Source organism: Emydura macquarii, unplaced genomic scaffold, assembly GCF_026122565.2.
Source record: "Emydura macquarii macquarii isolate MOO-44397 ecotype Brisbane River unplaced genomic scaffold, CSIRO-AGI_Emac_v2 contig_2681, whole genome shotgun sequence".
NCBI classification, from domain to species: domain Eukaryota; kingdom Metazoa; phylum Chordata; order Testudines; family Chelidae; genus Emydura; species Emydura macquarii.
In genome coordinates, this window is record NW_027132818.1 from 1,686,118 (window position 1) to 1,708,089 (window position 21,972).

Genomic DNA, 21,972 nt, shown 5'->3' on the forward strand with positions numbered 1-21,972 from the left:
ACTGTACTTTAAGAAATTTTACTCTATTTGCGAATTCTATGGACCTGCATTCTGTTGAGCAAAGTGTGTGTGTGTGCACATGTGCTGCCGGAAAGACATTGGCTCCTTATAATTAAAAACACTACACCTTTTGCTGCACAACTGCACGTTTCATGATGGTTTGAAGGTCCCTCCTTATTTCTGCACAGCAATGCAGATCATGAGATCTGCTGAATCGTTTTTGCAGTTGAGCAGAACAGGAACATAAGGATTAGTCTCTGCATTCTAAAAGAGGGAATTAACTACATTGAGTCTCTTGGGGCAAAGGAAGCCTCCCTCCCCCCCCACTAAATTGCACAATAGTTTAATCAAAGTCAAGCACACCAAAGGGCTTGTCTACACAAACATGAATGTGTGGGTGAGGAAACAAGTAATCATGAATATCCTTTTTAAAAGTTATTTGTTGACGTTCCACTTCAATGCAGCTATTAGTTTTCCTGATTTAAAAATGACTAGTCAGTCTGAAAAATGCAATTTGTATTCTTAGCTCCTAAACTAGCTAAACAAACAGGATTTATTTTGTCATCTCTTATGTTGTCCTATAATCAATAAGCATATTTTATGCACCTCAAGTTGTTCAAACAGAAGAAAAGCTTTGCCTTGAATTGTTAACTTTGAACATATTTATGTGATCTATGCACTTACTGAACATATTCCAGAAAAAATATCATAAGAGATCACATGAAGATCAAGCTGAAATGACATGTTTTAAATGATAAATTAATTACACTTAAAATTGAATGAATCCACGTTAAACTTTCTGGTGACTGACAAAAATACCAAAGACTAAATAAAACCCTCTTTTCCCCATTGACATGAGTGTTGCTGCTTTGTACAAATAACATAGATTTATTGAAAATGTGCACAGCATTTATATACTGTGCATTTCCTTGAGAGTTTAGTAAATCCATATGTTCTACTTCACATATTCTTCTGCTCCCAAGTTTATCTTGATTTTTACCTCAGGTAACTAGCTGTTCATCATTCATACAGATTACTCATACCAAAATCTATCATACTTATTCTCCAAAAAGTGTGAACCCCACCATGCTCTGTTTAATGATGGACATTGTATCTAGTGCTATAGTACCATACAGATCATTTAAAACTTAAGCTTTTTTTTAATTGTTATGATACAGCACTAGGACTCTTAGGTACAGTGGCAGATCAACTGATGCTGTATTTGTTAGAAGATACATTTGTCTGTCTACCTGCCTTGTTTATTTTTTTTTAAGAAGTGTAGTATGTAACATGAACCTCAGTTGAACTTTATTTTCAATCTTTAAATCATCTCATATAGGCCCTATCTCTGGGAGCTCTGCACAGATGCATGGATCTGCCGAGGGCAAATCTGATTGCAGAATTAGGAACTTAAAGATCAGCCCCTTGTATATTGTATTGTTACCTTAACAGCCCTCTCAGATACGTATCTTAGAAGATGTAATGGAGAAGTTATCAAATAGTATTTTCAGGTAAGACAGATGTACCACAGTGAAAACAAACTCTGATTAATACTGAGTTTTTAACCTGAGAAATATCTATTCTTCAGAAAACTTTTGCCACTGTCAACTTAAAGTGCTACATTATGAGAAAAAAATCTCCTGAATAATTTATATGAAACTATGGTCCATCCTTGTGGTTAGCCTGCTGCATTACCACATGGAAGACTTGGGTCCAATTCCTGGTTTTTCACACCTTGGATGAGCACGGTCTGGAAATGGAACAGGGACAGCCCATTCTTTCATTGAGGGTAGAGAATATCTTGTGTTGCTCAACAGTAGCTGACTGACAAGTGTTGTTGGCTGTAAATGGAGATCTTTCTAGTCTTCCTCTGTCATAAGAATGATGGCTTCAATAGAATTTGAGGCTGCCGTAAGTAGGGAAAAGGGAGATCCTCACTGCTTACACAGAGAGTGGAAAGAGCAGCCCTTCCACCCACCAAAAAACCCTCCAAAAAATCAGTATTTCTTGAATTAAACGTCTTTCCTGTTTGCTTTATCGCTCTGCAATTCTTCCAAGCATATTAGCAGAGCTATAATATTTTCATTTTGTTTAAGGAGTAAAGTTGACATTGTAAAAAGTAAAGTCTACAGCAGTAGTCTTGGAATGTTTCTTATTGATCTGAGCATGCACACCAGACGCTTCTGACAGATTGCTCCCTTTTAGGCCTCAGTTGGATGAACCAGTCCCATTGTATGAAGCCAAAGTTTCTATGGAAATAGTTCAGAAGAATCAAGCAAGAAAAAGACAAGTCATCCAATTCTGAAACTCAATTTCCTTATTTCTAAGACTCTGTGTGAGAGACATTTGTAATATATTTGAGAAGTAAATTGGTGTGCAACTTCAAATAGTTCTGTAACTAGTGTCTGAAGAGCCTTTGTCTAGCCGGGTAAATGGGCTGTGAAGTTTCTGGAACTGAGATTTTTAGTTTCCCTGTGTCAAATCTAGTAGAGTGATTGATTCCATTAACTTAAAAATCACATCTGTCTGATTTTTTTTCCTCTATTGCTGTTACAATAATCTTAGATGTTACTTATAACTGAAAGGGGTTAGATAAAAAATATTTTTTCTGCTTGTTCAGTTTTACTTTTTGCATTTGACACTACCTGAGTAGTCTGCTTCAGTCTTAGACGTACTCTTTTTAACAGGGAAGAGAAAATATTATTAAAAAATAGGAAAATGTAGTCGTAAAACCAGCAAAATTGGCAGAGGATCGTAGGGGCAGGCACAACTTTTAACACTTTTTTTTCTTCAAACTGACTTGTTTTCAATTTTATTGTGTCCCTTTAAGATTTGAATTACTGTTCTATGACCATTTCATAACATCATGCTTTTATATAGCTATAAAATTAGACAAATGTGAATGAAAGATTACACCGATATGAGGTCAGTCTTTTTCACTTTATTGTTCCATTCATGTTAATGTTCAGTGCACCTTTATTGCACATAGACTTGTTCCTTTTTATATGGCTAGGGGGTTGGAAATGTAAACTGGATTCTCCTTTCTACCACCCCACACACCAATATCCATCCTTAAGGAAAAAACACCACTTCTTTAAATGAGGCATACAGCCTCTTTGCTTGTTACTGCTTGAGATCTGAAGCACACTGTATCTAACTGTTTTATTAATCTAAATATCACTATCGGTGGAGATGGTTCAAACTGTGAGCACTAGCACTTTGAAATCTAGGTATTACATTGTTAGATTTCATCCTGAGTAACAGTATGCAGTGTTGTTGTAGCCATGTTCATCCTAGGATATTAGAGAAACAAGGTGGATGAGATAATATCTTTTATGGGACCAACTTCTGTTGGTGAGAGAGACAAGCTTTCAAGCTGACACAGATCTCTTCTTCAGGTCTGGGGAGAAAAAACAAAAAAATTCCCAGACCCCTGAAGAAGAGCTCCGTGTCAGCTTGAAAGCTTGTCTCTCTCACCAGCAGAAGTTGGTCCCATAAAAGATATTACCTCACCCATCTTGTCTCTCTACTGTAACAGTATGTCAATATACTGTAGTGTGCAGTTTTTCTAGTCAACGGGATGATGTCCTCTGTAAATCATATAATACAGGATATAAGTATGAAAAAAATTTCATTTTTCCATTTCTGATGCTTCAGAACATATGCTGTTTCATACAGAACATGCACATATAAAATTACATTGTCATTGATCTGTTATTTGAAATCTGTCTTGAACCCATGATATGTCCAGCAGTGTGTTATATTTATTCTCCTGCAAGTTTTATTGCACTTGCAGTGCCTACAAAATAAAGAGAGAGAGAACAGAGGGAATGGAAGTAAATATATAATGACAAATATAGAATAGGTTTAACAAAACTAGTAAAGTTGCAATAAAATTGCAAAGGAAAAAAAGAACTGAGAGATTTCTAGTTCCTAGTACTATCTGTCTGATTTTGTTTGTTTGTTTGTTTAACCATGCTTTGTACATTTTGACTGTTGGTCTCATAAGTGGGGGAAAAAAAGCATTTTGCAAATTGTTTTGTGAATTTGAATGAACAGGTTCCGTTGTATGACAGAATAGTCGTCTTCTTGACATTTCCTCTACAGCCCCACATTGTAGGAGTGGCATGCCAACACACAGGTCCATGGAGACTTTTAAAGCACTAAGTGAGGGTTAGGTGGCATGTGCATGTCCCTCAAATCCTATATACAATAAACTGATGGTATAAGTACCTCACCCCTTTTAACTATCCCTTAGTTTCTCTCTCTCCATCAACTTAAGCAATTGTGAAATTAACTCATTTCCTTTCTACATGGAGTGTTAGCTTAGATACAGTTAGAGTCTAAAATTAGTCTAAAGCTATTAGAGTAGACTTATGCTAAGATTTTCAAAAATCGGAGCCTAAAGCCAGGCTCTTATACATGTCTTTAAGCATCTGAAAAAAGGGACCTGATTCTCAAAAAGGTTGAGCACCCAGCAGCTCCTGTTCTCCCTAGAAAGCCTCTTCCACTAAAGAAGATGAAGGCTCCTAAAGGGATTTCTCAGCTTTGTCTAGTCTAAGTCAAAGGCGCTGCCAGATATGGATTTGGACACTTTCTTGGAGGAGGAACTGGTTAGGCTTCTGAGCAGCTACTTCTAGCTCAGCCCCTGATGACGCTGTCTGACTGCTTTCTCCTCCTACGAGCGGCAGCAGTGCTTTCCAAGACCTGGTAGGCAGTATAGCATCTGCTTTGGATATTCCTGTAGCAGCTTGGGTCAGGACAACACACTTGCTTTACTCTGCCAGAACTGTCCAAAGAAATGTTGAATCATCATGTCTCTGTAGCCTTAATCTTTAGAGGGCTGTCAGTTTTTTAACATGGTGATAAAATGTCTGCATCGGATCTACACTAGCTCACTCCACAACAGTGCAGTGGCACCAGTGCTAGACTAATACCAGGAAAATCGCTGGTGTAGACAGGGCCCAGGTGTGAAAGGCTTCTCCCTGTTCCATCTCGTTAGTTCTGCTTCTATGAGTGTATACCATTCTGGTAAACCTGTAAGGTTTACATTGTAAATAGCCTGTAATTAATGGCTTTGATAGCTCTTCAAACCGTTTTTTCCTCTGTATTTTTCCTTGGGCAAGGGTGAGCTGTTTTCCTACTATCTTTAAAAAAATCATCATTTAAAAATTAGTGTGGCTGGAATCTTCACTGGAATGTTTTTGGAAAAAATAGGTGCAGTTTGGAAATTTATTCTAAAGGTGGACAGAGAACTGCAGGAGAATAATGAGCAGATGAAATAGCTTATACTAGTGAAAAGTGGCAGCCAGATTCTCCCTTTGAGTACTGTAGCCTGCCATGTGGCCTGGCCCTCAGGATTCCCCCCTTGTACAAAGGACTCACAGTCGTCTTTGTTGCAGTCAACTGTGCTCATTTATTTACAGTGCACACAGTCCTGCCCCAAGCACTCTAGGGGCTTAGAGGCTCAGGGTTGCTTGCCCCGCCTGACCAGCAGGCAGACTGACTCACAGTCCTCCCTGCTCTACTGACCATGCCTCCCTGAGCTGGCCTGTATACCCTCCCTGGCAAGGTGACCACCTGTTCCCCGTTTGCCTCATTGGTCAGGGCTCTAGCTTAACCTAATCAGTGCGGTCAGCTGTTTCCTGCTCTCTTTTTAGTTCTGGACTCCACTGACCTGCACTGCCTCAGCCGAGCCCACTGGGTTAGGGGTGACAGAGGCAGCTGAGAGGTTTAGCACCCTCCACTCTGTCACAAGTACCATTACATACATGACAAGCAAAAGGAGGAGTAAACAGCTCCCACTTAGCCCATACCTACATGACATTTGTGATTGTGTAATGTAAGAACGCAAGTTTATAACCACCTATTTTAATATCTGGTAGACCAGCTTTTCTCCCTTTGATTACAGCCTGTTTTCCTTGGTGCTTGATGTAAGAGATCTCCCTTCCTTCTAAAGCTTTTTTGGGCTCATATTCCTCCAATCTTGTTTGAAGCATTTGGAATTTTCCATACTCCCATTATCAGATAAATATAGCTACTGCCCAAGCCACGCCAACCATTTTATTTGCATATTGGCTAAATGTAACAAATCGCCTGTATTGCTGCAAAACAGCATCTCAGTGCTTTTAGTGATTTTTTTTCCCTCCCCGTTTTGACGTTAGTCCTACTACACTCCCTTCAGGTAAAAAGTGTAAATGTATAGACATTGATTCCAGTTTGAAATAGCAAATTATTTTTTCTAGGGCTATTAATTAATTGCATCCCAAGCAATTAACTCAAAACAAATTAACTTGGAAAAAATAGCAATTATTCAGGTTTACTCACACTTAAATAATAGAATACCAATTTAAATTTATTATAAATATTTTTGGATGTTTTCTACATTTTCAAATATATTGATTTCAATTACAACAGAATACAAAGTGTACAGTACTCACATATTATTTTGATTACAAATATTTGCACTGTGAAAAAAGATAAATGGTATTTTTCAGTTCACCTCCTACAAACAAGTACTGTAGTGCAATCTCTTTCTGGTGAAAGTGCAATTTACAAATGTAGATTTTTTTGTTACATAACTGCACTAGAAACAAAACAATGTAAAACTTTAGAACCAACAAGTCCACTCAGTCATACTTCTTGTTCAGCCAATCGCTAAGACAAACAAGTTTGTTTACATTTATGGGAGATAATGCTGCCCATTTCTTATTTACAGAGTCACCTGAAAGTGAGAACAGGCGTTCACATGGCACTTTTGTAGCTGGCATCGCAAGGTATTTGTTTGCCAGATATGTTTAACATTTGTGCCCCTTCATGCTTTGGTGCCATTGCGGAGGACATCCTTCCATGGCATTTATGTAAAAAAAAAAAATTCTACATTTTTAAGTTGCACTTTCACAATAAAGAGATTGCACGGCAGTACGTGTATGAGGTGAACTGAAAAATCTTCCATCTTTTTACAGTGCAAATATTTGTAATCAAAGTAATATAGTGAGCACTGTACACGCTGTAGTCGGTGTTGTAATGAAAATCAATATATTTGAAAACTTAGAAAACATCCACAAACATTTAAATAAATGGTACTCTATTGTTTAACAACGTGATTAAAACGACCATTAATTGAGATTGGTTGACAGCCCCCATTTTTTCTGAAAATCATTCTATTTATAGTTTTCAATTACCCCTTTTGTGGATACTATTTGCAATGCACAAAGAGTTCTGCCTCCCCAGTCAGGACATGATTGGTGTGAGATATAGGTGTGGTAGTAGCAGGCCCAGGCATGCAGTGAGTCTGCAAGGGTATGTCAAAGGGCAGGTTTGACATAAAGTACCCATAAAGTGTGTGTGTGGTACAATGGGCACATGGTATATGTATGTGTGCCTGGCAGAAATATGGGGCATGCAGCTGGCATGGGTATATGCAAGGTGCTCACTAGGGGCTATCCTGTACACCTCGCCCCCAGCTCCCATCTTGGGCTCTAGGGTCTGCTTTGATTATTTTAGAAAATCAAGTTTCTAAATCTTAGGGACGCAAAGAAAACTTTCCAACCTGAACCACGTGTTACTGATGCAGTGAGGCGTGCCTGAGTTAGCAGGACAGGGGCGGGTCCCTGCAGCGGTTGCTTCCCCTCGCCCCCGCGCGCGCGCGTTGGCCCCGCCCCGGCAGAGGCGGCCCGAGGAGGCACCGCCCCGGGGCGGGACTCGCCGCTTTGCGCGCCAGAATTCGGAGAGCGCAGCCCGGCCCCGCCGCCATCACCATCATGTGCCCCGCGGATGCGGTGCCCGGCTACTCGCCCAGCTTCAAGAGGCCGCCGGAGACGCTGCGGCTGAAGCGGAAAAGGGCCCGGAGGAGCGAAGCTAGCTCCCCACCCCGGGCGGACCCACTCCCCGCCCCGCGCCCTTTCCCCAGGCTCGGGCGGCGCAACCCCTTCTCCAGCCTGGACAACGCGCCGCGCCCCGAGCCCCAGGAGCAGCGGCCACCAGCGGGCAGCCAGGCCCCCAGACACCCCCTCTGGCAGGTACCGGCCCGCCTGCGCCACGGTGGGGGCGGGTTTGCTGGCCCGGCCCCGCTGGCGGAGGAGTGGGGGGAGCTGAGGAGGACAGTGGGGGGTAGTGGGCGGAGCAGCGGGCTGGGACTCGGAGACCTGGCTGAGTCACTGGCCTGCTGGGGTCACTGCACGCCGCTGGGCTTTGGGTTCCTCGCTGCACCTGGGGCGGGGGAGGCTGAGGCCTTTGCCGCGCGCTTTGGGTCAGTGGGGCAGACCCCTAGCAGGCCGGGTCCTAGCTGGGGCTGTAAAATTGCAGTGTGGACGTTTGAGCTCAGACTGGAGCCCTGGCTCTGAAATCCGGCCTGGGAGGGAGGGTCCCCTTGCCTGGGCTCCAGCCCAAGCCCCTGCAGTCGACCCTGCAATTGTATAGCCCCTTAATCTGAGTCCTGCCAGCCTGAGGCGGCTGCCACGGGTCTTTTATGGCAGGGTAGATGTAGTATTTGAGATCGGCTCCTAAAAAAGAGCTAGGAATTATCAACAGCTCTGGGGTTGATTGAAGAGTCTTTGTTTTTGTTAAAATATTGGAGGTTTGGAGTGGTGGGGTGAGCTTAGACTCAGCCTTGGCAGTTTCCCAGGAAAAACTAGATTAGGACAGAGTGCTGGTAAATATTGGCCTAAATCCAGTTTAAATAGGAAAACTGGGAAAAACAATTGCATTAGTGTCCTGCAAGTTCAACAAGCATGGAACAGATCTTTTCAAACTTTGGATCCATCCATTCAAAACTGAGGAACAGGCTCAGTCTGTCCATTACATCAAAGCCGCTACAGACTGCTGCATGGCCAAATGGAAGTGGACAGTAGTCAGAAACTCTGCATGCTTCTGATTGCTTAATGCTTCAAGCCTACAATTCTGCATTATTGTCGTTTTCATATAATCAAATGTTTTTTTTACTTTTGTTTGTATAATATTGAAAAGTAAAACATGAGTCAAAAGGTATAACTTCCTTGAGAAAGTACCAAACCAAAATGTATACAGATATTCCGATGTTCAGTATTATAATTACATATATTATGCCCACTGCAGTTTTACTTTTTATTGGTATAACCCTAAACTAATCTACTGCTTTATGTAATCTCAATTTGCATATGTAACTAAAACTGAGTAAAGTAGCATGTATTAATATTAATATATATATTACAATATATACTATATATATTAATATTAAAAATAGAAAATGCCTTAAACTGGTACTAACCAGTTTTCCCTCTCATTGCAGGGGGGCCGGGGAATGAGAGACAACTGAGGGTTGGGACCTTAAAGACAGTTTAACTTTGCTTTTATTCTTCAGTTTTTTGGTTTTGGAGTGTTTTTTTGTTTTGTTTGGTTTGGTTTTTAATTCTGTCAAAGCTGCTCTTTGTGTCTCTCACCTCCCTCCAAAAGGGAGGGGTGCGCCACAGTAAACTCTTTGGCAAAAAATTGTCAACCAGTTTAAATCCACACCCAGAGAGTACTATACACCACTGCACCTAGTGAAATCCCAGAGGGGGAGAGAAATATATTCTCCTACTGGAATTAAAACCCTCTCCTGGTGTCTTGTGGATATCTTTCAGGCTATTTAGAGTCTGTAAATCTAACTTTCTTTCTCCCTTGTAGGCTCTATTATGAGTAATGGTTGGAGAAGTGTCTAGTGTGGTAACACTTGTGAACAACTTACAAGGCTTTTTTAAAGCTTTCAGTCATATGCAGAATTAAAGACACTCTTATACAGTTTAGGAAAATCTTTTTTTTAGGGAGAAGCAGGTTCCATGGGTTTATCTGTTAAGGTGATGGGGAGAGTGTTGCACAAAGTTGTGTGTGTGTCTATGAAACAAGTTAAGGAATAACAGGAAAATTTGTTGGTTACTCTAATTTAGTGTGCTCCATACTATATTAACACAAAGGAGGATATGAGTGTGAAATAGTGCAATTTTATAATTCTCAAGCTATTTAACTGAAGGAAGAGGCTCTCAGCCCAAACTCTCCAATAAATTTGGAGTTCAGGATAAGACAATCACTAAGCTTACAAATGTATGTATATCTGCAAAATTCCTTGTAATTGATGCCACCACAGGGTGAAATATTATATGTGCTATTGGTAGTGGTCAGTTTTAAATATCTCTGTTGAAATTACCCGTAAAGGTCAGCCTTAAAACAAAGTTGTCAATTTGATCCTGAACTTGTGATGTACATTAGATTAAGTTGATAACTCTCTTTCTTTAGTTTTTAGATCCTCTTCAAGAAAATAAATCCACCTGGAAAGAAGAGTGTTCTGAAAGAGCAGATGTTACCACATTAACCAGTGTAGGAATCCATAAATACTGCTTTTGAGATGTTTAACATTCCATCATGCACAAAAAGCTTACATTCTTTCCTTTTTATTTTTTGTAGCTTTGTGTTCAATATCATGTAAATTTTATTAGAATGTTACAATTCTAGGATGGTTTTTTAGAATGCCTGGAAGTTCAGTGTTGACACCAACTTAAAATTCACATTTTGTCTGAAATCTTTACTATTGTTGTTTGACACATAAAATTACTGTAACAGAGATTAGAAAGGTTCTTTTTCAATTTGTTTACGCCTCTCACAGAACCTTCTATAACAGTTTGTCTGCTTGTATAGTCTTTCACTTTCCCCTGTTGTCCCTATATATCTTTCAATGCTGCAACAGAAGAGAGGAAAACTCTTTTTTTAAAAAAAAAAAGAGAAAATGTAAAACTACAAAAATTGATAACAAATTAAGCAGGGTGTAATTCCTGAAACTAACTTTTTGAAGCTGACTCGATTTCAAATTGTATGCGTGGTGTAGCCAGGTTGGTACCAGGATATTAGAGAGGCAAGGTAGATGAGGTAATATCTTTTATTGAACCAACTTCTGTTGGTGAGGAAGTCAAGCTTACACAGAGCTCTTTCAGACCAAGAAGAGATCTGTGTAAGCTTGAAAGCTTGTGTCTCTCACCAATAAGAGTTTGTCCAATAAAAGATATTACCTCACCTACCCGTCTCTCTAGATTTCAAATTGACAGTCAAAATCTAGATTTAAACCAGGGGTCAGGAGGAAACTTTCTCTAAGAGGATAGTAATCCCACAACTACTTAAAAGATGTTCTGCACCTCCTGTGAAGTATCTGGTTCTGTCCAGTCACCCCGATAGCAACTCTCATAGATGGACCATGGTCTGATCTGGCATGGGAATTCATACCTTCCTAAACTTATATTTACATAATAATAAAAAAACCAACAGAAATACATTGACAAGTCACTTAAAATGTCAGTGAAAACAATTTGTTTTTATTTGGATGAAAACCTCCTGCAGTTTGCAACCCAAATGCTACAGTATTGTGTGAGTATATCTGAGCTGGAAAGTGATCATGACTATAAACCGTGACCTTGGCTGATCTGTTTTGATTGATATAAACTGAAATGCAAAGTGTGTGTTTTCTAAAATTATCACAAATGTTAACAATCTAAGGTGTGTATTTGTAAACAGGTACGGAACATCTTAAAATTTGTGTGTGTCCCTCTACAGTGGTTGAGTACCACTATATTTACTGTCATAGCAATAATTGTGTAAGGAAAGCTTCTGTCCAGTGCAATAAAGGTAAATGTTTTTTGCAAGGACTTCCATGATTTCTTTGCATGGGCTACTGTACTTCAGAGCACATATAATTTAGGGATGTGGGAATTTTCCTATCAGTGGTCCATCTATTCTTGTAACCTATGCGTTAGCCAGTATCAGGGTTGTGTTTTGTTTTTTTTTTGTTTTTTTTTTAATGAAAGTAGAATAAACCCCATAGTGGCAAATTATGAAATAACTTTTACCCATAGGAAAAAACTTCCCATAACCCTTGTCAGCAGTTGACTTGTGCCTTGAAGCATGAGGGTCTGTATCCTTTCCAAAAATACTGTCTGATATAGCTTTTAGATGAAAAATACTTCTTTATTTTGACTTTACATTATTTCTATTTTGTAAGGATCTTCATTTACCTGTTTCCATACCTGATGTTTCCTCCTCACCAAGCACAGAATTTCCTGCAGACTGGAGTATTAAAACTCGACTTCTATTCACTTCTTCCCAACCTTTTACGTGGGCAGAGCATTTAAAAGCACAAGAAGAGGCTCAAGGATTTGCCCAGCACTGTAGAGCAACATCAATCAATTTCCCACAAAGCATACAGGTAATCAGGCTACTTTAATCATGTTAAATATAATGGAGATACTGGGAGTGGAGGATCTGTTTGTTTTAAGTTCTTGTGTACACTGGAAATAGCTTTTATTGAGTAACTGCACCAGTGCTAACCACTTAGTGTATAAAAGGGAAAGTCAGGGTTTGCAACAACTGAGCTTGTTAAAATCAAGATTTAATCCTTCAACGGGGTGTACAACAGTGCAAATAGTATTGGTGTGGTTCCCCAATTGCTGCCTACCGCTTACTGAATTGGAGCTATTCAATAGTGTAGACAAGGCCTTAGGTTTATATTTAAAATAAATGCTTGAAGTGCTGGAAAGGGAAACTGTCCAGCTCTCTGGAGAAGTAAGATATTACCAATCTTATTAAATACTATTTGGAATCTAGGAACCAAAACTGTCCACGGAACTCCGCTGTGCATTCCAGCAAAGTCTAATTTATTGGCTTCACCCTTCACTGCCATGGCTACAGCTATTCCCTCGTATCGGAGCAGATAGGAAAATAGCTGGCAAGACTAGTCTTTGGTCACATGATGAAGCACTGCAACAAGTTTTGATGAGTGAGTGGTAAGTTGAACTGAAGAACTTCTGGATTTGGTAGACCCAAACACTTTGGATTTTAATTTAATTATATTTGTTGTCTTCATTCCTGTGGAAAACTTTTTCACCAAGAATATTTATCATTTTGAGGGTCTCTGTGTATTGAGCTGCGAAACTGCCTCAATGCAGTGTCCATTAGGATGCATGAGAGATGTCACACAATGGTGATATAATCACCCTACTCTGTAAAAGGGAGTGTACATGCAACCCCCAAATGCCTCAGTTTCTTTGCCAGAAGTAAACAGGTCTTGCTTTTGTCCTCAGGCTAGATCTTCTCTTAGTCTAACTTACTATTTCTTGTAAGATGGTGTATAGTAGTGTAGAATAGTTTAATGTGTGTATATATAGCTTGCCCTTGGAGCCTTTGGCCCCTTTCTGGGGTCATGTCAGGGCCAGAGCCCCATAAGGGTTTCAAGAGGTGTACCTCCAAATCACACTGGACGCTGACACTCATGTCTGGTGCTTTCTACATCTGAACAAAGACCCACTCGATGACCCACTGCAGTTTGCTGCACCTTTACCCCCCATACTGGAATGGGGAGACATTTGGGTCTCCAGGTGCATTTAGCTTCTCAATGTCTACAGCCTGATACTCTGACCCTGTCGGAGGTACTTAAACCAGCCTCCATGCTGAGGCTCTCTGACACAGCCTGCAAGACTCACTTGGCCACTCTGGCCTCAGTGCTGCCTTCAGTCATGGACCCAAGATGGAATCTCCTCTGCCTCGTTCTCAGAGCAAATCTTTTACCCAGCACTGCTGGGAAATCACAAGCAGCACCAAAGACTAAAAAGATCAATAGCTTTGGCGATGGCTGTGAGATGGGCAGTTCTTGTGTCTACTCCTCATTCAACCCTGTTGCCCTTGATATGGACTCCAGATCTCTCCTCCAGTGCAGATACCTGTCTATGCAAATGCCTGTCGGGAAAAGGAAGTAGAAGAGGAAGTTCTTCACACCAAGGGGGTCCAAATAGAAGAAGAAAGCGACATCCCTCTTCTTCATACTTTCCAACCCACAAAGGCCTCGGAAATGAACGGCACCACTGTCACCTATTCTCTGCACTTCTCTGGAACCAGGCATCTCAGCAACTTGTTAACTTGCATCCCAATAATTCTTTCAATCTCTGTGTACCACATCAAGGGTCCTCTGTCAAGGTCATTAGCCACCCCGTTGCGTGTCTTTCCACCAAAAGATCAGTGCTTGTACTGACATCTCCAGGTCTTCATCCAGAACCGCCTCTGGGGTCACACAGAGGGTCACCCACCTTGACCTTAGGATCCTACTCACCGTCTCTCACCTCGGATCCAGACCATGCATGCAGATCTGCTATGCACTGTTTGTCTCATAGCCCTATATATAAAACTCCACAAAAATTGCTGAAGGCTGTGAAACAAGTTCCAGCACCAATATCCCTTTCAGTGACATCCCTATCACCCTCACAGGTTCTTTTTTCCTCACCTGGCACTGATTCAAACTGGCACCAGACCCTTCAGCTCTACAGCAGAATCTGTCTGTATGAGGTATGGGATGAGACTCCTTCAGAGGAATCATACAAGTCCCTGGTGCAAACCATTTCAGAAACTGGGAGAATGCAGCTGGAGTGTGTTTGACAAACAGGTTGCACCAACAAATATATCTGATTCCCCTGTTCAGCATTTTATAGATGAAGATCAGAGAGATGGCTATATGTATCTGCTCCAATCTTCTTAACCCATCCCAGGGTACTTGATATTCTCAATTTTCAGTCCTACCTGCACACCAGAGAACTGCTGGTATGTGTCCTGTACCAGCTGAAGGATATCTGTTCTTACTACAGCCACCTCTGGCAAACTCTATACTGGTATCTGCAGCACAGAAGAGGGTTAGAGGGCAACAAGGCATCCTGCTCTGCCCCTTTCGAAAGAGAAGAATGTGAGCTGGACGCCTTTGGTAGGCGAGCCCTGCTCACTTGCCTCACTAGGCCTTCGAGTGGCAAACTACCAGGTCATAGTGACCTGTTACAATGCCCTGTGGAATGCTATGAGCTCTATCCTGGACTCCTCCAAGGAACAAAAGGAAGCAGGCAGGAAATTCATCACTGAGGATGCCTGCTGGCTAGAGACTTGGTCTGAGAGCAACATAAGAGGCCGGTGACACCAGTGCAAGAACAATGGCCACAGGAGTAACCCTTAGGAGGAGTTCTGGGTGAGCTCCTTTGGCCTCACACCTGAATCCTAGGATAAAATTGAAAACCTCCCCTTTGAGGGCATGGGCCTCTAGTGACTGACAACTGAGCAGGCTCTAGAGAAGATCAGGACTGTTCCCTGTGATTAGCTCAGCTCAGAGGAAATCCTCGTACCCAGCATACCTTATGGGCTGCTGGTAAAGGACTCGATCCATCTGGAGATGGGGTCTCTGCAGTCCTAGAGCATCTTTTACAACTTAAGTCTCAAGGCTTAGCTTCCCTAAAGGGCCATCTGGCAGCAATATCTACTCTTCACTACTATGTTAAGGGCAAACCAAGCTTCTCTCTCCCTATAATCCCGAGTTTCCTGAAGTGCATGGGGAATCCATTTTTTCCCCCACCACCACCACTTCTGTTAAGGAGTCTCTGCTGTTGTGGGACCTAAATCTTGTCTGACAAAGCTAATGGGCCCTCTTCTTCAGCCTATAGTATAAGCCTCTCAAGCATCTATAGATCAAATTGGCTTTCCTGATAGCAATTGCACGTGCTAGGAGGGTTAGTGAGCGTAGTGCTTTGACCACCAAACCTTTATAGTATGATCCACAAAGACAGGTGTGCCATTAGGCCCATCCTAGCTTCATGCCTAAGGTGATCTCAGGTTCCCACCTATCAGTGTTTTTCCTTCCACATGTTGTCTGTAATAGAATCCATTACTACCCCCAGGGAAACTTATCTCAGGCCCTTGCTGTAAAAAGGATGGTCTGTTCTTACCTGGAAAAACCATGGCCTTTAGAAAATCTAAGAAGTTTTTTTATAACGTATGTGCAGAGATGCCACAGAGAGCCCATTACCAAACAGACTCACTAGTTAAAGAGATACATCGATATTGTTACATCTTAGCTAGGAATCCAGACCTACTGCACAAGAGCCACCACAGCGTCAATAGCATGTGTTAGGAAGGTTCCCATGATGGAGATATGCATAGGAGCAACTTGGAGTTTGATGCACTTTCACCAGACATTGCTCCTCAGATTTATCATTGTACTCCGATGCCTAGTTTGAGACAGCAGTGCTACAGTCCATACTTAGCTAAAACCTCCTCACCATCTGTCATCTTGATGAGGCATTGCTTGCTAATCTCCCACAGGAGGAATGCACGGAGACCTTCTAAGAAGGGGGGTTACTAACCGGTAACTGTTCTGTGTGCTGAGTTTCTTCTCTGTTCGCACTGCCACTCCTCCCACCTCCTCTCTGCCTTGCAGTTCTGTGTAACACCAGGCCTCTCCAGTGTGGGGGAAGAAACTGAGGCAGTTGGGGGTTGCACTTCATTATGTAGAGTAGGATGATGACATCCTCCTCCCATGAGATCTCCCACTGGCCCTCCCCATGGACATAAGTACATCAAAGAGCCAGGGTGGGTGAGGTAATATCTTCTATTGAACCAACTTCTGTTGGTGAGAGAGACAAGCTTTTGAGCTGACAGAGCTCATCTTAAGGTCTGGGAAACTTCCTCGGGCTCTGTCTACCCTAGCACTTTTGTCAGTCAGAGGTGGGAGAAAACACACCCCGACCGACATAAATTTCACCAACAAAAGTGCCAGTGTGGATAGCACTATGGTGGCAGGAGATGCTCTCCCATCAGCATAGAGCAGCTACTACCCAGGAGACCTTACAACAGCGCAGCTGCAGTGGTAGACATGGACTCAGTGTCACAGCTAAATACAAGATGGAATAGATCAAGGCAGTTTTCACAGCTCAATGCCATGGACACCATATTCTACATGCAGAGGCAATTCTGTAACAATAGTACTACACTAGAACCCCGATCTAACAAACTAGTGGGGATTGAGGTGGTCTTAAAAGTGAACATCTCAGCATTACAGTAGTACAGTGCATAAGTTGCAGTATGGTGCATTGCTTTTTTTGGCCTTCAAACCACTGCAAAGCAACTTCCAATGCATTGAAATGTGAAGAGATATCGACTTGTTCTCCAGGGACACCACTTCAATTAGTGATTATTCTTGTTTCCTCACCCCAGTTGGGAAAAATGTGGTTCATAAAACCAGTCATTCATACGATTAGTGTTTGTGTTATCTACAATACCCTAAAACTGAAAAACTTGATAAATATTTTATTTAAACCTATTTGAGATCCAGGTGGTTGTTTTAGCAGCTGGCGATAGTTTTTAAAAAAAAGTCTTACAACAATTGTCATTACAATTTTGTAACTTATCTTTCTGTAACCTGCAGGTCTGTCAGTTTTACCTCCCTATATAATCTTCTCAAAGCCAAGCTGTGTCCCTATTTCTATGTTTGTACCTACCAGTTTACTGTGCTGTTTCGTGCAGCAGGCCTTGCAGGAAGTGATGTAATCACAGCTCTTATTTCTCCCACAACCAGAGGTTTAAGGGAAGCCATGAGAAATGAAGGTAAGTTGGAGTTTCTTCTAATAAGATTTGACTAACATACAAAACTCACTTTCTAACATTATATAAACCATTCATTTACTTACCTTCCCTACTTAGGCATAGAATTTTCTTTACCTTTGGTAGAAGAAACTAGGAACAGGATGCAGAAAAATTCTGAAACAAACTTGGATATGGAAGTTAACAGTCCTGAAACAGGCAAAAACACTGAAGATGGAGAGTATGTAATGAAACTGTCTGTCCAGAATTTAAATGCATTTGCCACCGCCTAGACAATTTAATCTAATAGATATTAATGTAGAGTATTTTAACAATCAGTTTCTTTTTCCTAGGGAACAAGGAATGAGTGACGATGAAAATTTCTCTTGGCTTGAGGAGATGGGAGTCCGAGACCAGATTAAAAAGCCGAATATAATTGCTATCAAACTGTATCCTTTGAGTACAAGAATATACTACATCAAAAACAAGGCATTGGAGCACTTGGTTTCTCTGTGAAGATCTGTGGTATTTAAAACTTAGCCCATCAATGATTGTGCAATAATGGTAATTTTGTAGCATTTTCAGTTAGTGATAAGATTCTTTTACAGTAAATGTTCATAAATGATGCATCTCCTTGTGTACTTAACGGTGGCTATGGCTTTTTTAAAGCAGAAAATATTGTTACAGAATCACTTGTTACTACACTTTTTATTGTACCAAATATTAATGAAGAGTCCATCACATTATAAAATGTAATGGGTGAAAATACACCGATTATTGACCTGCCTTCTGATGAGGCTTAGAGTAATCGTAACTGCATTATCCCTTAACTGTGTATTTCAAAGTACATTTTCTTTTATGGAAAAACAGGTTTCTGTCTCAACTTATTTGATTATAAATTTTACCCAAGACAAGCTGCTATAGAGTCCATGTGCCATAACAGACATATACCACCTGGTACACAGGTACTCAGTGGGAGCCTGTGATGAAATGATGTACACAAATCATGTCAGTTCAAGCTTTTCTGTCTGCCAACTGGTATTTCTACACATCCATGTCCAAACTATTATCTGTATTTTAGATGGATATTTATATTTTGATGTAAGAACCAGTTCCACCTGTTTCTGCCAAGATAAGGAATAATCAGCAAACTTCACATGTAAAGCCAGTGGTAGCATGCTAGGTCAAATTTACTTTGTTCAACTGCCTTTTGAGTAATCTACATACAACCTGTATAGACCAGTTTGGCAATACCAAAGACACTTCACCCCTACAGCTCATAAGCTGTTTGTATGTCACCTCCCAGAATGGTCCAGTAGGAAGACTTTTTTTTTATTAAACAAGCAAACAGTTTGATTAAAGATATTTGTTCACACAAACTTATAATGTACTAGTACAAACCTAAAACTGAGAACAGTACTTTATTTCACACTCCAATTTTTCTAATACCAAAATAAACACCAGAAACAAAACTTTTAGTAAAGACTATAACTCAATGGTTGTCAAACTAAAACATTTTCCTTTAATGACATGTTAACTAAAAAACAATCAATCTGGAGACCATTCTTTACCTCATGACTTCAATAAAGTTAAAGATGAGGCCTAAGCTGCTATTTAGTTCTTTACCTTTCCAGAGCAAATTTAAATTAATGTAGACCTCTTTTTAGTGAATTGTTACTTGACTTTAATTCTTGGTCTGGTGCATTTGATGCCCTTAAACTTCTTGTGTGTTTTTTCTTTGACTCATATCAACATAGCCGTAAAGAGAAACATGAAGTGCAAGTGGATCACAAGCCTGAATCTGTTGCATTAGTGAAAGGAACAAATACATTCATATTGCTGAACTTCTTGATAAACTGTAAGAGTTTAGTGGCTGCTGCAGGTCCTCAAGCAGGGCTCCCACCAACACTGCTGTCCCCAGTTGCTTTTCGAGGTGCAACAATGCAAACGCTCAAGGTAAAAAAAAAAAAAAAAAAAAAAAAAAAAAAAAACAGGAAAAATGACTTTATTTGTACAAATGGTCTCACTTGTAGCTGCAGCAAATAACTTTACTGTATTGAGAATGACCGAGGGGATGGATCACTTGACCTGTTCTATTCATTCCCTCTGAAGCACCTGGCATTGGCCACTGTCAGAAGACAGACTACTGAGCTAGATCGACCATTGGTCTGACCCAGTATGACTGTTCTTATGTCTTCAGGAAGAAAAGAGAACCTTTTGTTCCTCTGTGTATCTTTGTGGGTTTACTGCTATTCCATAGATAGTTTCTAGTGGTGCCATTTGTGCTGTTATAATTTGATGTTGAATTAGCATTTTAATTACAAACCTCTTTATTGGGGTTTGTGTGGTAGCACAGATTTAAATGAGTTGGACGCTTGGTTGTGCACAGTGTCATATGGGAGACCCAGGGTTAAAACTACTTTTTCCCCTCCCTTTTCCCAGTCAGTAAGGTCGCTGTTTAACTATACCCCTATTGTGCTGAGAATCTGGTCACATCTCTCGAGCTGTGTTGGCTGATGGAGCTTCCTGTGTTAGATAGCTGAAACAGTGCCTTATCAATTGTCATTATGAAGTGGGAAAGGATCCTAAAGAATAGTGCTATTACCCCTGGTATCATAGCCCAATTCCATTGTGGAATGTTTACATTCTGTCAACCCACATTGAGCCCGCAGTTGCACATTCTACCTAGCATATTGTATAGTGTTCTTATGTATGATGGTGTACATTATATAAAAAAAAAAAATCACGAGCCCCATGCCTCGTAGGAATATTGAATAACTTAATAGCTAATATTCAGCTAAAAGCACAGTGAGAATCTTGAATTAAAGCTGCTCTTGAAACGTTGGAAGTAGAAGAAAAGTAAGTGTTACTACTCTTGATGTGTGAAACTAAACATGTAACTTGTCTTCAGGCTCGAAGCATCAATGTGAAAACACAGGTTCACTCCTGCTATAACGATATATTTAGTTTGGAGATCACAGGCCCTGTCATGCCTCATTGTCTGCATGCTCTGACCATGCTGCTCAAATCTGCACAGAGAGGAGCTTTTTCTGCTGTATTATACACCCATGAGCCTACTGCAGTGTTTAACACTAATACAGAGAGAATCTTAAATAAGGTAAGTAGACTGATGGGGTGTGTTTCATGTTAGGATTAATACTTTATCACTAGAAACCATAGAACAGTGAATGTGAAAAAACTACTGTTCCCTTGGGATAATGCTCAATGCCAGGTGTTGGCCACTTTGGACTACTCAGCTTACAATGTTTTATCAGTGAGAGGGAGGAGGCTGGGATTCCTAGTCATAGCAGTGGAAGGGCATGTTCTTCATTAAACTGATGGCTTTAACCCAGTCCCTATCATTTATTACTCAGTTGACTAGACCGCTCTTCAATATCTACTGCTCATTGGCACAAAAATGGGTATAAAGTACAACCAGGAGTTTGAAACAAATGCATCTTACATGCCACTTTTGTGAAACAATTTCCACAGGAAATTATGTGCAAGGATCTTACGAAGTGTGGATTGCATCTTAAAACCTTGGATCAATTGATTCAATCTCCAGCATTAGGAAAGTCTTCCATACGACTCCTAGAAATGAGAGACTATGCTTACACCTGGAAATCCTAAGTATGCTATTTTAATCATGAAATAAGACTAGTGTTTGGTCAACACTCTACAGATGCTATTGTGGCTAATGTACCAGCAGAGGAACATAGCCTACTTGCAAAAGCTTTTGGACATAATGGGTAAGCATCTATTGCACACACAAGTCAACTTCCAGTGGAAAAAACAAAAATTCTGAATACTCCAACAAACACATGGTCTTAGACTCTCAAAACCTGCAACATCTGCATTTTTGTTTTTAAATAAAAATTTTATTAAAAATCTTGTTTTCTGCTGTTTGGTGTTAAGATGGAGGGCCGTTTGAAGGGTTGATATATTTTCACCTTTTTAAGGTACATGTGAGAACTAGCACAGGTCTCACTTCTAGTTTCTACAGATAGTGGGGTGGCTGGCTCCTATGCTATTGGACACTGGAGGTCAGTGGTCATTACTTGTTTCAGTATAAACAAGATGGTGATTGGATTAAACAGTGATCATCCTCTTGACATTTGATAGCTAAATTAGTGTAATTTCTCATTGTACCTTTAATGAAAGGTGAAGGTTTACAGTTACATTATGTAACATCTAATGAAGTTGATACTTATCTACCTACCAATGATAACTTAACTCCCTTACACTTTTAAACTTAATGTAAGGAACACAGGGGTATCCTTTCCAAGTAGTGTTTATTGTTAGCAGTAACAATTTAATTGGAAGCTTCTAAAGTTCAAAGGTAGCACAGCTGTCCTCTAAAAGGAAAAAGTTCAATGCTAGGGGTAAGATCAACTGAATAAATTTAGGTTTCATAATTCTGAAAGGGGATAGCTTTGTTATTTTGACATGCAATTTATTACAGAAGCTAAATACCTATCTGCAGCATACAGAATAACCATTCATGTGACAGGCCATTTGTCACTTTAAGAGTGCCTTTTGAAAGGATTCTGCAATGAAAAAGCACATTCTAGCTCAGCTGAAGCTTCCAAG

The 21,972-nt window shown here is 40.5% G+C and overlaps 2 protein-coding genes across 4 annotated transcripts in view; both read left to right on the forward strand.

Annotated features, from left to right (window-relative positions):
• Window positions 1-2,613, forward strand: part of CRYZL1 (crystallin zeta like 1) — a 29,277-nt gene extending 26,664 nt beyond the window's left edge. For both annotated transcript variants that reach the window (XM_067565578.1, XM_067565577.1), the window contains 2 exons: window positions 1,466-1,511; window positions 2,206-2,613. In XM_067565578.1, coding sequence (XP_067421679.1) covers window positions 1,466-1,511; window positions 2,206-2,305 — 146 coding nt within the window. In that variant the 3' untranslated portion in view covers window positions 2,306-2,613. The remainder of the gene's footprint in view (window positions 1-1,465; window positions 1,512-2,205) is intronic.
• Window positions 2,614-7,546: 4,933 nt separating this feature from the next.
• On the forward strand, window positions 7,547-21,437 carry DONSON (DNA replication fork stabilization factor DONSON). Of its 2 annotated transcripts, none has more exons than XM_067565576.1 (10): window positions 7,547-8,021; window positions 10,252-10,332; window positions 12,002-12,205; window positions 12,604-12,782; window positions 17,228-17,406; window positions 17,503-17,623; window positions 17,736-17,831; window positions 19,140-19,338; window positions 20,294-20,500; window positions 20,757-20,892. In XM_067565576.1, the coding sequence occupies exons 1-10, from the start codon at window positions 7,764-7,766 to the stop codon at window positions 20,808-20,810; spliced, it is 1,578 nt and encodes a 525-aa protein (XP_067421677.1). In that variant the 5' UTR covers window positions 7,547-7,763; the 3' UTR covers window positions 20,811-20,892. The 2 variants fall into 2 exon arrangements, with proteins under 2 accessions (XP_067421677.1, XP_067421676.1); XM_067565575.1 differs by having other exon boundaries at window positions 7,555-8,021; window positions 20,875-21,437.
• The last annotated feature ends 535 nt before the right edge of the window (window positions 21,438-21,972 follow it).